Genomic DNA, 18,407 nt, shown 5'->3' on the forward strand with positions numbered 1-18,407 from the left:
TACTTTGTGTAAGGAGTTTCAAGAATCAAACCCTATTCCTCAGTCAAATCTCAAGTTTAAGTGACCTTTGAAAGCCTCCCATATGCTGAAGTCAAAGAACACAAATAAAAAGTTGTAACTGTAAGACTAATGTCTTTAATATAATTAAACATATGAATAAAATAAACATTAGAGATTATTATTTGCTTGTTGAATCACATCTGCAAAGGTTTAAATATTCCCAAGACAGCAACATGCTTCAGTTTAGCTACATTGGCTAAACTCTCAGGAGCCTAACTCTTGTTTTCTCTCATACCTTCCTATTTGGTGTTTGTGAGATTTCCAAGAAGTGTAGCTCTCATGAATATTGAGAGTTATCTGTAAGTAAATTTATTAGTATTATTATTGTATTCCTTTGATTTATAGATCATGGACATTAAATCAATTTAATGCCAGGTCTTGTTTTAACACACATGGACTATAAATTGAAAACAAAGTACTGTCAGTAATCAATTTTCCAAGTGTTAAAAAATTTAACTTATACATTACTGGAAAGGACTTTAATCTCTGCACCAATTTTACAATTGCTGATCTCCTTCTTTCTATTGGTTTTCAATGTTTCTCACATTGTGGATCCCTAAAACCCCCACACAATGGAGGACCATGAAACTCCTAGAGGTCAGCAAACCATCAGTGGATAAATGTAGTGCTAGACCTCAGATGTTTTTGACCTTGTTTATGTTTTGGTTCAATCAGCATAAATAACTGTTGTTTTTCTATTTTAAAATTGTAAATAGCATAATTTAATAGTATTTTTTTTTTAATCTATCTAATCACAAAATTTCTATTTTGTTAACTATATTTTATAAACTTTTATAGCCACGTTATTATAAAGTTACCAACAGTTTCTGCTCATTTCCACAAATTTGAAAACTCAAGAAAATTAAATTCATTTTGCACACTCCACATTCTGATCATCATCACACATTCTGAAGTAACACCTCTGTAGTGGGTGTTCAGTAAAAAAGTACTCAACTGCTCCACAATCATTGAGTCTGCTGAATGCAGAAAATTTTGTATATTTCTATATATAATAAGTACAGAACCGAAACATCTCATTTGGGAAAGTAATTCTCAACTTCAGTATTTCCAAAGTTTTGCTCACAAATCCCTTTAACATCAAAATATTTATTATGGATCTGTCAATCCTTCCTTACACTTTTGTAATTTTTCTCTAATAAGAATGATCAAAGAAACCATTGAGAATATTTAGTTGTTTCAACAATGTGGGAACAACTGCTGTGTGATAAGTAAGGTCCAGATTTTTGGGTGCAGTTTTAGAATGGATTGGGTGCTAGTTTAGGTGCTTTTTTCTCCGTTTTGGTGCCAGTTTGGGTGCTTTTAAATGTTGTATTATTAAGATAAAAACCAATAAGATGTACTATATTTACAAACTACATAATTGTTTATTGCAATTTAGTCATAAAGATAAGCATTATAATTTATAACAGTAACCATTTCAATGTTCTTAAAAGTGAAGTTTTCTCATTTGGAGGATAGAATGTCTTTATATAAGAAAAAAGATTTTTTTATGTCAACCAAGACTAAGGGGACATGTTTCAGTTTTACTCAGAATTCTAGTTCAGTGCAATTCAGAATATTTTTCAAATCAGGATTTTTTGATAAACTAGATTTGAATTTGTCCAGGGCAAAACCATCCAGTACATCAAGTGTCTGACTTACAACATTCCACTGATCCTGCATTTCAGTTCCACGTCTTTCCAGCTCATTGATTTTATCCACCAATAACTTGTACCAATGCACAGAGTAGAGCTCTATGGTCACTACTGGATCAGCAACCATAAAAATCACCAGGAGGAAGTTCTGTTGATGGCCGTAAAATCGCCAGGAGGAAGTTCGTTGATAAATGCATTCATTTTCTTGAAGTTCTCGCAGTAGAATACCACACTGTTTATCCAAGACCCTCAATGGATGACCAGATATTAGAGTTCATTGAGTTCGTATTTTCAAGTTGGTACATTTTGAACAACATTGGTTGTACATAGCACCTGGTCAGTGGTGCAACAAAAATGTTCAGCACGTACCGTTTTGTGGAATCTGTTGTTTCTTCCAGTATGAACACTACAGGATTGTCTCCAACAACGTCCAGGTGCCCCTATAAATATATGCTCGAAATTCCTCCTTTTTTGTTTGCCTTCTCTATGCTTTTCCAAACTTATGTGTTGCCTGATTTTCATTTCTTGGTGTTTCACATTAACTGAAATCACAAATAATTGCAAATGGAACAGTAAAGAACTTTTCCATCTGTGCATATGCCTTCATCTTTAAACTTATTTCCTAAATGTTCAGTTTAAATGTGGCCAATTTTGCCATTTTCTAATGTCGCCAACACCGAACAAAAGAAATTGGAACTGTTGTGCTCACAAGTCAGGGTAAGGTGACCTCAATACAGAATTTTCTAGATTGTTCTTTTCTTAGAAAAGAAAACACGTGTTGAAGATTTTCAGTGAATCTGTTTACATTCTTAAAACAACCCTAAGGCTTAGTTGTTTAGTCCAGAAAATTCCACTTTACCCCCTTTTCTCTCAGCAAAAAAAGAAAGTTAATTATCATATTTTTTTCCTCAACATACGTGGTCTGCTTTAATGAATTTGTTTTCCCTCAAGTGAATGAATAAAAACCACCAAAAAAAGAGATAATTGTCAACATATTCTTTGAAAATGTAAAAAAGGGGGGAAGCTGGGTGCAAAATATATAGTTTGGGTGCTAGTCACTGTTTTGGGGGCAGGTTTGCGGTGCATTTGAGTGCTAAACAATTTGGCAATGAGTGGGCCTACTGCACTAAAACCAACTTTGTCTTTTTACACTGTGCCCCTTTCATAAATCTAGTGGGTGCGGCACCCAAAAATCCGGACCTTAGTGATAAGTTAAACCAATTTCTAGTCTCTCCATTTCTTGAAAGAACTTAATCAGAAATAAAAACCGAACCTGATTTAATGCACATAGACAATACACAAAACTTATTTCCACTAGACAAACAGACAAAAACAATGATGTTTAGATTTATCACTCATGGCCTGTAATACAGTATTATGAATCAGTATTGTTAAAATTTATAAATACCCAATAATAATAATAATAATGGATATTTGAAAGCTTAAGTAATTTATTTTTAGTTTATACTAATATACATCTTTATATCCAACTGAAACTCAATATAGTATCCTCCTAAAACAGCAAATATCTTGTAAGATTCCAATGAATACTTGCAAATGAATCTTTCCCTTAAATATTAAATAGAGAACTCCTTTAGCCTCTTTAAATTACTAAATTTGTAATTTTGTATTGCCAACATTTTTATTAGTAATAACATGACTTTTAAACTTTCAACTTAGACTTGGGTTTAGACTCATTACTATACATAATTCTTATTACTTGAAGTACTTCAGTTTAGCACCAACTAAATTTAGTGACAATTTCAGAGGTGAACAAATGATAATATTAAACTGAGGTTCAACTGTACATTTTTAAGAAATATTTCTATAAGCAAGCCCCTTCTAAAAGTAAACTCACAAGTTTGTTCTCAGATATTATGTTTATTTTCAGTGCCACAAATCTTCATATTTTTCTGATTTACAAACCCCCAACAGCACTGGTTGGAGTTGGAAAATCTGAGAACCAGTCAAATCAGAAAACAATAAATATAAAAATGAAGAGAATAAGAAAAATATTAAGGTATTTGAGTGCAACAATGAAGAAACTGATGATTATTATGATAATAAATGATATAATTTTTATTAATAAAGAAATTTTCAAAAGCAAGCCCAGACTTATTTTTATCAGTAATATTTTACACTGAAGTCAATCTTATCTTTCTATGATCAAGCTTAGAATTTATTTACAGAAGTATCCAGTAATATACTATCTTTTCAAAGTGTTCTGTATTTGTCAATACCAAAACTTTAAAAATAAACAAATTTACATTGAAATTTTTAATAAAAGATTTAATGTCATCTTTGTATTAATTTTACTTATATATTTCTTTAAAAATGTTTGCTTAAATATACTATTAATTATGAATAACTCTGCATGTTCAGAATATTTTAATATAATGTAATTGAAATATAATAATAAATATTTCTTTATTATAATTTAAATTAATGCTACTATTTAAGATAAAAATATAAAATGTACTCACTTTCAAATTTTTAAATATAAGATCCAAATCACCTTGAACACATGTCTGAGGTAAATTTCCCACATAAACTTTAAACGGTGGTTGTTGTGGTAAAGGACGCTGTGGTCTTCCTCTATAATTATTTCTATTAAAAAATAAAATAATTTTATTTTAAAACGTATATATTGTCACAATTAAGTAATAAATTGCATTTATTTAAATATTACATAAATTAAAAGCATTTATTTAAAATGATTAAATTCAGCATTTAGAAGCATATTAAATAAATTAAAAATCACTCTTTCATGTTTGTTGTAAAAGCTGATCAAATTTATAATTAACTCTGTTTTAGAATCATCTATCAATAAGCAGATTCACTGCTGATACATTTGTAATATGTCAAATGCATTAAAAAGGGGAAATTATTTTGAAACATTTGATAATGAAATTTGATGAAAAATTATTCAAATATATTAATTCATTTACATTACATTTACAAAGATCATTCAATACAAATTTATTGTGAATAAAATATTCTGTACAAAATGTGGATATGGCATACTGTAGTCTTAGGCATATAGGCTAATGAAGCCATTCAACTTACAAGAGACAACTGGATGGCTGAGACAGATAATCTCCTTCTAGAGTAATAAAATTTTACTATCCTGACTTAGAAAACATTTTCCTCTCCAGTTAAAAACAAACCTGAAGTCAACCTGAGATAATTTAGAGCAAAGTGAAATTTGTTATGTTTGTTTTATTACTTTATCAAATCATCAAAGTACAAAAAATAAACATAAAATATGCATTTTTGTCAATCCATAAGTATTTTAAATCACTACAAAGAAGACAAAATATGGAAATAAAAGATATAAAAACAATAATTTATACAAATTAATAATTATCAAAAATTATTATTTTTGATACAATGCCATTAATTTTCACAATTCAGAATAAATAATAATGTCTTAGACATCACATGACAAAGGCAGTTGACTTCAAATGATTTATGCAGAGTTAAGGTATCAATTAGGGTTTCTCGTTTCCCAGTCTTTTGCTTGTCCTGGGATTTCGGGAAAAAAGTGAACCATTTCCTGGGATAGAATTAATTATTTTCAAGATATACAAAATATATAGAAATCAAATGATATAATTATTTTTCATTTTTTATAGTAATTTAAGAGAAGACAGATGTTATCTGTTTTTTCACCTGTAGCCTGGAAGATTTCTAGTTTGTTTGAGATTGTAGTACTTCTTTTGTTCTCTAGTATTCTTCATCTGTCTACCTCAGCTGCTTTAATAGACACATCAAGCTTATAGCCCAATAATTTGGCAGTTTGTTTGTCTTTAATAATCAGGTTTATGAAGAAAAACTTCATACTTGCAGACTATGTACTCGTTTGTATCCTTGCCCAATTTTGTCCAACCTGGTATTATGCAGTTATTGAAGTTACTAAGCATGGTTAAAAATTAAGACAGCATAAGCATAATTATTCCAGATATTACAGCTTCTGGCAAGTAAAGAATTTTCAGCGTTCTGCCACAAATAAGCTACATATTGATTATTGACCATTTGTGATATGCCATAACGAACAAAAATTTAAAAAACTAATAAGTAGGTTTAAAATTAATAAATACAAATGTATTCTGACAGTTTATGAGTTAATTATACAGTCAAACCTGTTTTTATGCGCTCTTTTTATGTGCGATTTTTATTTGTGCGATTTTTTTAATGCGAATTTTTAATTTGTGCGGTATAGTTGGCGACTAGTCTCGTGCGATTCGTCATGTCTCACGTTGACTTATTATAGCTAAATAAACTTATTATAGCATAAATGCACTTATTATAGTAATATTATTGCATGAATATGCGAAAAATGAAATAATTTACTTTTTAAGTCAACAAAACACCACCTGGACAAAAATATGTAAAACAGACGATAGACCAGACGATGCAGTCAAGTGCTGACATCTGTTGTCAATAAATTCTATTTCGTACGGTTTTGAGTTATTTTCTATGTGAGACTTTTTTTATGCGGTCCCTGTTGACCGCATAAAAAAATTATTTTTTAATTGTGTTGCGAAAACTATTATTTACAGCCATTCGTGAAGTTTCGTGAGATTTTTTTTAATGCGTTTTTTTTAATGCGGTCCCTATCCCCCGCATAAAAACAGGTTTGACTGTACTTTCTATTTGCAAAATTTCCTCAACCTTACCACAAAATAAGAAAAAAGTGAATTTTTAAGAAATTTGTGGTATTTCCCAGGTTAAAAATACAACCAGAATCCCAGGATCCCGTTTGTGAAACCCTAGTATCAATCTACCACTCTACTGGACCCAGGATCAAATTCTGGCAAACAACTAAGAATTTTTCATGGATAATCAGTCCTAGATATCTGAGGCCCTATCCCCCACCACAATGCCACCACCATTGTGGATCTAGCCAAATTAACAATGTTTATGATTAAACTGGCCTTCTAGTGTCCATATGGCAGAAAAAGAAAAACTTTAATCAAGTAACTAATTGTAATATCTTTCAATATATAATATATTGTATATATTATGTGTCAAAGAAGAGACATATAAGGGATTTATGTAGGACACCAAATATCCATTAAAAATCTTCAGTTATTTACCTTAGTAAGAACACTATTATACATGAGATCACTGATAAACACATTTAAGCTAAAATTTAATTTAATGATTGTCAAAGAAAATATAAAATTCAAACAAATACAATTAAATTTTATATATACCTGAACTGTTAAAAAACAGTATGTCCACTATTAAATGTATAGCATGTTCACCATATTCCAATCTAATTAGTATTTATTAATAGTAAAAAATATCTAACTTAAACATAGCTTTTACAAAGTGTGATGCTAAAAACAGAATAATTGCTTATTGATGTCTTTTATTTTTACTTGAATTCATATAATATACTTTAACAGATTACTATATTACCAAATTTTATAATATCATGCTTCCACTTGACCATGTTCTTTCCATTTACCAAATTTTTTCTTACACTCCTAGTTCATTGCATTGTCCTTTTACTAGATTATCCATCATACAAGTATTATTTTACTTTAGAATAATCTGAACAGAATGAAATTAAAGAATTTTTACATACAAATTTTATTACAGTACTTTTAAAAAATTATATTAAAAACTTATGTATATCAGCTAGTGTTCATTTTACTTTCCAATTCAGTTATTTATGTTAATATTCTATCTATTTTTTTACTGGGTATTTTTTTTTTGTTAGTTAGTTGTAGGGAACAGCTGTTCTAACATTTACTGCTTTTCTGTATTTAGAAAATTAAATAAAAATAGATAAAATTGAACACATTTACTACTATTACATGTAAACAGTGAAAAGGTTGCAATCTAATATAATTATGTAATCATATTATATAACCAAAAAGAAATGTTTGCTGTAAATATATGATGTATAATTTGTGATAAAAATTTTAACCCGACATACAAAAAATTTGCAATAATGGTAAAAATATTCAACACCATTAGAAAATATAGTTTTCAGGACAGTGTACAGTACCATCAAGATTTATAGAATGTCGATTCAGGCTAAAATAAAGTTTAACATATAAAAAATATTAAAATTAGACAATCAGTTTGTTTTTAGTCAATTGAGCATATAGATCAATCATAGATACTCTGAAACAAAGCATATCTTTCTTTTAACAGAAAATAATCTATCTGTAATAGAAATTATAAATAATTTATTTTCTGCTTTTGTTTAATATCTGAAGTTTTTAACATGGATTATAAAAACAATGTCTAAATCTTATCATAATTAAAACAAACCTTTAAAACAGTTTTATCAAGAGTTTTGAAATTCAGTCAATAATAGTTAACTTTGTAAAGTACCTCATCATTGACAAATTAATTTTATTATTAATGCATATTGTGAACTTCATTTTAACCAAATTTATTATATTTATGTATTTTAATATAAAGATTCATGATATCTGAAATTTTACTGATATAATCTTCAACAAATATGATAATGAAACTAAAACATACCTATTTGATAATATATTATATAAGATTTAGTTATTAGTTACAAAATATTTACAACAAATTTACAAGAACATTAGACTTTAGCAAGTACAATAAATATGAATTTTTACAAACTTTGTTTTTATTTGTATAATAGTTTAAAAATTTCTCTATTCAGATCATTTTCATTTAAAAATTAAATAAAAAAAGACAATTTTTTAAAAGTAAAACCCACATTGCACATCAATATTTGTCAACAGCATATCTGATGATTCTAGAAAGCAATCAGATGTTTGAACACACTATAATGAAAACTTAAGTCAAAAATACAATATAACAAAAAGTTTTGTAGGCCTAAACTGAAAATAAGAAAAATCCTAAAACTCTCAGATTCATTAGGAACATAACTCTTCTTAAAGACTCTAAGAATTTAAGACAGGTTTATTTTGCTTTTCAAATTTTTATTTGAATTTCTTTATGAGACACCAAACACCAACAATGCTTCAAATATTCATTTTGAAGTTCATTTTTGAACTTCAAAATGAATTTTAAAAATAATTTTTAGCATTTAATCACAAATAATTTTTAAAATTATATAACAAAAACACTAACTTTTGTTTTAAAATACAGTATAATTTATCAGTAATCAAAATATCAAATAATAATAATATGACACAATAAAAACTTTTTGTAATATTTTCATCAACTCAATTTACAGTAGAAATCATGTTAATTTCAAAACCATAGTTTAAAGAATTACAGTTGAAAAGAGATTCCTATACACACATTCAATTTCTTATCTATTATAATTATTATAATATGATATATAATGAAATAGCAAGATTTTCTGTCAAAGGATTATCAGCATTCTATATGTATTACACATAATTTCCAGTCATTGCAATAAAAACCTGTGCACAAGATGGTGTTTAAAAAAATATTATACTTTATGTATATCTATTTTTTCAATTATACAAGCAATAAGGTGACTTTTCTTTTTTGCTACATTTATTATACCATCAATAAAGAGGAGGACAAGCTTTGGAAAAACTTTTTATTTCTTTCTCTACTCAAAGAAATAAAAAGTTTTTCTAAAGCTTGTCCTCCTTTTATTGATGGTATAATAAGTCTGGCAAAAAAGAAAAGCCACCTTAGTGCTCGTATAATTGAACAAGACTAGACAAGAAGCATATCACATAATATCTATTTTTTACTATATATATATATATATATATATATGTATATATGTCACCATGAAAGACTGAAATTAGAGAATGTCGACACATACGAAATACATCTGTGAAAGACTGAATATTTAGTTATTATTATTATACATTTGAACAATCACTGGTGTATGTCAACAAGCACAGATAAGCTTTGACGGAGATCGAAACAACAAACTGAGAAGCCACAGCCAGAGAGAAGCAACAAAATCACCAAATCTTTTGTTCTCTCTCACCAAATCCTCTGCTGCGATTGAGATCCCGTGGCATCTATTTGTTATACTCTCGAACACTGCTGTTTGTCAGTCTTATGCAAGGTTTGCTGGTGCGTGCAATGTTAGGTTAGGTTAGGTAATAAATGTCCCTTAGAGAAGCAGCTGCAATTAATTTGAGAAGTGGAGAGCAAGGCTATACACGCTGAAATTACAAAAAGAAGTGTTCCACGACTAAATGCAGCTGGAAAAGCAAGGGAGTCTTTGCAATTCAAAGTGTTATAACAGTTTAAGTTGTTGCAATAAATAAGATTGTATGACATTAATCATATAATTTATGTGTAAGTTTATTATTGGTATTATTTTTCTTTTCTGATTAAGAATATACTGTTTGTCTTAGGTTCAACAGTTTATTTACATGTGCTGTTACTTAAGCTTTCTCCTATTTTGACATATATCATATATTAAAAAGTTGCATTTTTGACTTAACATAAGAAAAATATTTTTATTCAACATCAGTGCTTGCTGAATGTCAACATTTGCCAGTGCAAGTGAGAAATAATGATATTTAGAGCAAATATTTCCTACATACACGAAATAACTGCGAATGCTGACATTCACCGGAGAATCTCAACATTTGCCAGATATCTGTCTTTCACAGTAACATGTATATATTAACACAATGCTGTGTACTAAAGAAGAACTGAACAAGAACAACTCAGCAATATTGTGAAGAAGATAAGTCACTATGTCACTTCTTAATTTGTCAATTTCTAACCATAAAACATCTCACTCTGCACAGAAGTATCATTTATATACTCTCTTCTTACATTCTATAGAGTCTAAGCGCAAGTTACTCGCGCGCCGCCCTGGTGGCAAATATTTACATAACATATAGGAGTTCGCTAAAGAATGCATATGCGTTATATCTGAGACATTTCGAAAACAGTACCTAGTTCAGTAAATCGCTTATTGTTTCTTAATTTGTATTTAAGTTTTAATATTAAAAATGGGTAAATCAAATGTAAATTGTTGTGTTTGGCACGTTCTAATACACTAGCAAACACGCAACGCCGAAAGTTTCATTTTATTGTTTTCTGGCAGGTCTACACCTTAAACAGAAGCGCCAAATTTCGATAAATTTTGCTAAAAGACAAAAGGAAGAAATACAAAATTTATTGTTAATTTTAAAAAAATTGACACGAATAATTTTATAAAAATATCCTTGTAAATTTAGTAAAAACGGATCACAGTGGCTACCCTCTAAATCAGCACGGATATGCAGTATGCATTTTATAGATGGAGAAAAAAGTGAAGATCCAAGATGTCCAAATTATAATCCAACAATCTATCCTGAAAAAAGAAGCAATGAAGAAATTGTCGACACGAACAGTCAATGAAGAGATATAAACACCTAATGAACAGAAGGAATATTTTATTTGAAGAAGCAGGAAGACACCTTTGATGTAGCAATTGAAAACAATTTTTTAGACCCTAAACAAAAACCAAAACGTGATTTTGGAACTCAAACAGAGGTTACAAACGAATGGTTTCAAGACTTAAAAATTTTTTATTTGCATGACTAGTAACAATGTTTCTGAAACTCAAGTTTCCCATATTAAAATGATTTCAAAAGAATGTGGAGAAAATCATAGCTCATGTCATTTTAGTGGTGTAGCAAATTTTCATGATGATCAATCTTTAAAAGATCTAATATCAGTAGGATTCGATTTTTTCAATTTACTTTTAGACATGCTTCCAAACAGTCCTGTTAGAATTTATGAATTGTCTTGGGAAAATAAGTTACTAATTTTTCTAATGAAGTTAAAGTTGAGTTTGTGCTATTTGGCATTAGGTGCATTGTTTGGAATTCATAGAACCACCATTAAAAGATAGTTTTTACAAATTTTAGAAATTATTTTTGTTGCAACACAAGATTAGATTATTTGGCTAACAAAATTATCTATTAAGGCTACATTACCTCAATCTTTTAAGGAAATTATCCTGAAACAAGAGTAATCATCGATTGTACAGAAATTAAAACTGAGAAGCCATCATCAGTTCAACATCAAATTCAGTTTTATTCCTACTATAAATCTGCTTGTACTGTAAAATATTTGATTGGAATTGCCATATCAGGACATAACTTTTCTTTCTAGTCACTAGTGGGTATGGAGGAAGAAGTACAGATTCGTTTATAACAAATGATTGTGATATTCTACAAAAACTGGAGGAGGGAGATATTGTTATAGCTGATAGAGGGTTTCCTCAAATTAAATTGGGCATCAAAAATAAAAATTCTATTTTAATTATGCCTTCTTTTTCAAAACTAAATCAAAATCAGTTTAGTGCTAATGAAATGGACGAAACATACAAAATTGCTCGTGTAAGAATTCACGTTGAGAGAACCATTGGTAGAATTAAAATTTTTGAAATATTAAACTGTAGATTACCCATTTCACTTCTTCCATATGTAGTTAAAATAATGTTTGTTTGTGCAGTATTAGTAAATCTGCAGCCACCAATTACAAATGAGTGAAATTTTTTTATTGTGAAAACACTGAAACTTAATACTATTTACAATTGCAGGTAAATAACAATTAAAGTAGAACATTTGCATCTTCTCTAATAGTGAATAAATGAACGTCTCATTCTTTTCCACTTTAAGTATTACATTTTGTACAGTACATCATTATAGGTAAATAAATAAGAAAATTGAATATTTGTTACATATAAAGCTAATTGGATTTGTGTATAATATATGCTATTTTCTTTTAAATAAAGTTTAGAACTTTTAAACTCTAAATATTTTACAAATATCTCATTTGTCTCGAAATCAACAATTTTTTTAAAAATCTTTACACGTGTAAGGGCGTTTAATTTTGAGTAAGCTAAACTAAAACTAAAAGCTAAATTAAAAAACAATAAGCGATTTACTGAACTAGGTACGGTTTTCGAAATGTCTCAGATATAACGCATATGCACTCTTTAGCGAACTCCTGTGTGTTATGTAAATATTTGCCACCAGGGCGGCGCGCGAGTAACTTGCGCTCGGACTCTATAGTCTTTCCTAGCATAAGAATAGTGCAGACATTCATTAGCTACATACACAAAGAAAAACAGTTATACCACATTCATTACAAAGTAAAACATATATTAGAAAATTATAAGATATATTTAAACTGTTACAATGTATTTAATTTCACACAGTTTTGTAAGAAATTTGAGATTATAAATAAAAATAAAAAATAATAATAATAATAATAATCACTCAATGTCATAAGATATGATATTTGAATTTTCAGATTTTTCAAAAATACTATCTTTATATTTCAAAGAATTTTCATTGCTTAGCTACAGTACAAAATAATACACATCCTACTTATTTTGGGTAATATTGTAGAAATTTCCATATATTCTACAAATTTAATTATCTTTGAAATTTCTAACCTTCCATGACTTTCTACTTATTCTCTTTTGTAACAAAACATTCTAAACCTTCATGAAACTTCTCAATTTGTTCATTCTTACATTTTCTCAAAATTTCTAACTAGTATAATCTCTAAATTGTTAACAGACTTTAATTAATTTAATGCATTTTTTGGTACTTTTTACTTTGATTTTTAATTCTTTCCAAATGGAGGTTAAATCCTTTGTGTGCGTAAACTTGTGCTGAAAGGAACGAAGTTCAGAAATGACCCTTTGAGAGATATTCTGCTCCAAAAGTTATTCATTCTCTTTCAGTTGAACTAAATACAAGTCCTCACATAATACTTGCTATGTATTGCAGTGCCCTCTATAGGCAACCAGAGTATGTACGTATATGTAGGCCTATTGTAAGCACACCTGCACAATCATTCATTCTTGTTCTTACTCTAGCCCAATAAAGCTGTTACTCTGTGTTCTTGAATCTGTTTCCATCCTTTTATGTCTAATTCCGACAACCATACATACAAATTCTGGCAACGAGGATGGGATATGAACCCACGCAGGCAAAACCCAATGGAGTAGATTCATTATAATGTCATTGAGGAAAGACACAAATTCATTTGTAATCATTTATATTTATTGTTGTTGAATTTTCTTTATAAACAGTAAAATGAATCTATGAGATGGAAAATACAGTTGAGCATTGATTATCCAAATACTGATTAACCGGAACATCAGTTAACCGAAAGCGTTCCAGTCGGCAAATTCAAATTTCCACTAGTGCTGTGGCACTGCAGCACTCTCCCCCTCCCTCCTAACCTAAACTGTAGGCTTACTTTAATGTACTACTTTACGTAAGATATATTTGTAAGACATGTGATACAAAATATACACTACAGTTTTGTATTTAATATATTCTTTTGTAAATGATCAGTTATCTGAACAACTCATCCTGAATTGTTTTGAATAATCGATGCTTTACTGTACACCAATTGGATTAATATTAGCCAAATTATATCTTGTTTTCTCATTTAGCCATGGTAAAATTGATTTCATTATACATCATTTTGCTTAATGTTGCAGTTTCCACAAACTTATCCATAATGTTAAGGCAAGGACTTGCCTTAACATTACGCCAAAGTAAAAAAAAAGGAATGCTAATTTTATATATAATTGCTTTTGCTATTCACTAAAAGAAAATTTAACTATGCTAAAATGTGTTGTAACGCATTAGTCATTTGCCCTAAAAATACATTAGTAAATAATCTAGTATTGTGTAAACTTATTATATATAGTTAATTAACTTAAAAAAGTATTAGATTTGAAATAGTATTTTACTCTTTCTATTTTCCTAGCTTGTTTTTGTTTTTTGTCAATTTTTTGAGTAGTTCTGTACTAGAGAAGACAAATTTTAGAGAAACATTTGTGAAGGATAAAGCTTTGCACTCTATTCAGCACTTTCATTTGTATAGTTATGACTTGTAATCTTTGAAGAATGCTGATGAACTCTAATGGAAGTGAAAGTCTGGTCAAATAGTTCATATTAATCAAGAAGCCCTTCGTAAAACTTAAGGTTGCTTATAAATTTTATATTAAATAAAATACTTTAATAAATATAATGAAGTATAATTTAGTAGTTAAATATATTTACTTGATTATATTTTATTTTGAGTTGCTTAGTAATAAAAAAACTGTTTAAATAAATAAACAAAATACAGTAAAACCTCACCAATTCAGACTAATTGGGAAAAACCTATTCTAAACTAGTGAGGGTCTTATTAAAATGGATAGTGTATGGTCCTAAAAGTACATTTTATTTAAAGTCAAATTTTATTGTGCACTTTAAATGAACAAATATGGTGATTTGATGAACTTTTACAATGCAATAGTAGTAGTAACAACAACAACAGAAGCAGCAGCATCATGATCATTCTTGCCACTGCCAACATTTATTAATTTGAACTTAAAAAAGAAAAGCTAGTTTTTGTTTGTGATTTCTTCTATAACTTTATTAATCACATATTAACACACTTTTCTAAGAGTAAGGTAATAATTGAAGCCCTCAGGGACATATAGTGCTAACCCTCAAAATCACATTTCTAATTAAATGAATTAAATTAGATAGAGTTAGATAACCTAATTAATAGGATTTAACAATTTGGAAGGCTTATCACACCAAGGCTGACAGAAATAAAGACCAGATCTTTTACAAAAAAGTTAGTCTTTAATAATCACATTTCAAATTCAGATAAGGATTCATTTCGGGTACAAGGACCCATCATCAGCTTACAAACACATGGCACAAACATAATAATTATAACACCAATAGTTAACCAATACAAAGGAATATCTAATATATACAGTGCACTGTATTTACAATTTTTAATGTAACCCATATACTAAAGAACTAAAACTATCGAGCATAAAATTTTTCAATACAATGACAATGTGATATATCGTATTATTTGGGACCAGTAAATGTCTTATTTTCTCCCACATTTTCCGAATTCTGGTAGACGGTTCCACTATTAATAATAAATATTGTTAAGTATATGAAAAACCAAAAAGGGCGGAAAACTAACAATGAACTTACTATTATTAAAATGATTGGTTTCCAGACTTTAAACAAAAATGATCAAGATATGGAAATACAAAATATAATAAGAATGTTTAGCTTAAATAATTACCCTAGAGCATTATTGTTAAAGTGGTTAGAATCAAGTAAAAGAGAAAATGTCACATTAAGTAGACAACCGAAAGTTGTTAAGACTTTGTATCTAAAAATGGAATATGTTTTCGGTGTTTTTGAAAAATTAAAAAATGAATTTAAAAAATTAGATATTATTTTAGTACCAAACCATACAAGAACCATAGCAAAAATGATTAACAGTAAATATGAAAATAATGAACACAATGATTTAGAAAAAGATAATGTAGTTTATTCATTAGATTGCAGTTGTTCACAAAAAAAAAATACATTGGTGAAACTGGAAGAAAATTAAAGAGCATATATATGCCATTAAAAACGATTTGATATCATCAGCGGCACAACATTGCAATACCAAAGGTTGCTGAAATTTTAAAAGATAGTATCAAGAGTATTTTGACAGAAAACAATCAATTAAAAAGAAGACTACAGGAACACCTAGAAATTCTGAAAATACAGGAATACATAGAATTAACAACAACGTGGGACTGAAGCTACATGAGGAATGGATTGACATCTTTTTATATAACCTTGAAACAGATGCTGAACAGATGTGGGAGTATAGTCACATCACATTGTAAAATGAATTGTAACAAGGCAGTTGACTTCACAGTCTTATGGATCAGGTGTATTGCTTTTGTTTAAAGTCTGGAAACCAATTATTTTAATAATAGTAAGTTCATTGTTAGTTTTCCGCCCTTTTTGGTTTTTAATATACTTAACAATATTTATTATTAATAGTGGAACCGTCTACCAGAATTCGGAAAATGTGGGAGAAAATAAGACATTTACTGGTCCCAAATAATATGATATATCACATTGTCATTGTATTGAAAAATTTTATGCTCGATAGTTTTAGTTCTTTAGTATATGGGTTACATTAAAAATTGTAAATACAGTGCACTGTATATATTAGATATTCCTTTGTATTGGTTAACTATTGGTGTTATAATTATTATGTTTGTGCCATGTGTTTGTAAGCTGATGATGGGTCCTTGTACCCGAAATGAATCCTTATCTGAATTTGAAATGTGATTATTAAAGACTAACTTTTTTGTAAAAGATCTGGTCCTTATTTCTGCCGACCTCGGTGTGATAAGCCCTCCAAATTGTTAAATCCTATTTATTAGGTTATCTAACTCTGTCTAATTTGAAGTAATTGAATTTGAACATTTGAAAAAAAGTCCTAATACGAGAAAATCCCAAAACGACGAGACGACAGCCCACCTACAGGCAATGTTCGGAGAACAAAAATATTAACATACAACTATTCGTACGATTTTAGTTTATTAGTTTAGTTTAGATTATTTTCAATTGTTAAAGTCTAGATTCGAAGTGACAAATTTAAAAAATACACAATGCAAAATAGTTGTAGGAATTATCACAAATTCCAAATTAACAAAAGTTTTAACATAGTTCTAAGTTTAAACATTATTAAATACTGATAAAACTAAATATTTCAAAACTAACATAACCATTTTAAAAACTAAAAACAAATTTTCTTTTATGTAAGATAATGTATTAATAATAAGCATCAGTAACTTTATTTAATTTCTATTTCCATATTTAATATTGTTTAATTGAATGCAAACTAAATTTTTAAATTTAATATATACATTTTAATATATTTTAGACGATTGAAAAATGACGAAAACCAATAGTAGTAGAATATAAACTAATGAATTCAGTTAAAATTAATATATTCATACAACACGTGCTTCATAATTTATTAAGTAAATTCTCCTCCAAAAACTATTCCTAACATAAAAAAAATACCAAAAAAAATTCTCATAACACGTTACCCACATCAATAAAATTAATAATAATAATGAAATTATAATTTAAAAATATAATTTATTTGATAGAAGAAGAACGAATTTCCATGTGTTATTTAGGAAGACGAACGAATCTTTTATGTTATTTTTAATTTAAAAATGAACTTATTTCGAATATACGTTCAGGTTAAGCTATAAAAGGCATAAAATATTCATTCGACATTTAAAAAATTATTTAAGAAAATTCTTTTTATATTTTAACCTTGTTATATTCGTAGTTAAACTCTTAGAAAACTTTTTATTGGAATTAAACATTAAACACACAATTAAGCCTACTATAAAGTCGCATTTAAAAAAACAGTTCGATTTCATTAATTAATAGACTCCGTTCTAAAGTAATTACATCGTTATAAATACAGTTTATTGCTATTTAGTTAAATGAAACAATCCGCGTGTAAAACTACTTTTCAAGAGTAGTTCTGCGCCGCCACGGTTCTTACCTCGAAGAATATTCTTCCAAGTATCTGTCCGCCATGTTATAATGTAAACGATGCCCTCTTGTGTTTAGTTAAGAAATTTTCTTCGTTTTAAATAATAAATTTAATTATGTATATTTTTTTTATTCGATTATATATTTTTTTAATACACGGACATTAGTTATTAATTAAGTTACTGACTTATCGAAGCATAAATTTTCTGTAGATTTTAAACAAAGAACATGGATCCATTTGTGATTCGTATATCATTTTGAATAAATTGTTAAATATGTAATTAATAACCGAATAAATATTCATTTATTTTAATTCGTGAATTCGGAATTTTAACGTTATACATCCGCGAATATATATAAATAATATTCA

General features: G+C 28.4%; 1 protein-coding gene and 1 long non-coding RNA gene across 3 annotated transcripts in view; one reads left to right on the plus strand and one right to left on the minus strand.

Annotated features, from left to right (window-relative positions):
* Window positions 1-18,147, minus strand: part of LOC136986725 (eukaryotic translation initiation factor 4H-like) — a 55,245-nt gene extending 37,098 nt beyond the window's left edge. For both annotated transcript variants that reach the window (XM_067284314.1, XM_067284313.1), the window contains exons 1-2: window positions 18,048-18,147; window positions 4,199-4,322 (exon numbers count right to left, since the gene is read on the minus strand). In XM_067284314.1, coding sequence (XP_067140415.1) covers window positions 4,199-4,322; window positions 18,048-18,082 — 159 coding nt within the window. In that variant the 5' untranslated portion in view covers window positions 18,083-18,147. The remainder of the gene's footprint in view (window positions 1-4,198; window positions 4,323-18,047) is intronic.
* LOC136986697 (uncharacterized) lies at window positions 16,342-16,834 on the plus strand. The gene is made up of 2 exons (XR_010882517.1): window positions 16,342-16,445; window positions 16,514-16,834. It is a non-coding gene; the product is annotated as an uncharacterized lncRNA (long non-coding RNA).
* Window positions 18,148-18,407: the final 260 nt, after the last annotated feature.

The sequence above is a fragment of the Centruroides vittatus genome, unplaced genomic scaffold, assembly GCF_030686945.1.
Source record: "Centruroides vittatus isolate TY-2023 unplaced genomic scaffold, ASM3068694v2 scaffold_1167, whole genome shotgun sequence".
In the NCBI taxonomy this organism is placed as follows: Eukaryota; Metazoa; Arthropoda; class Arachnida; order Scorpiones; family Buthidae; genus Centruroides; species Centruroides vittatus.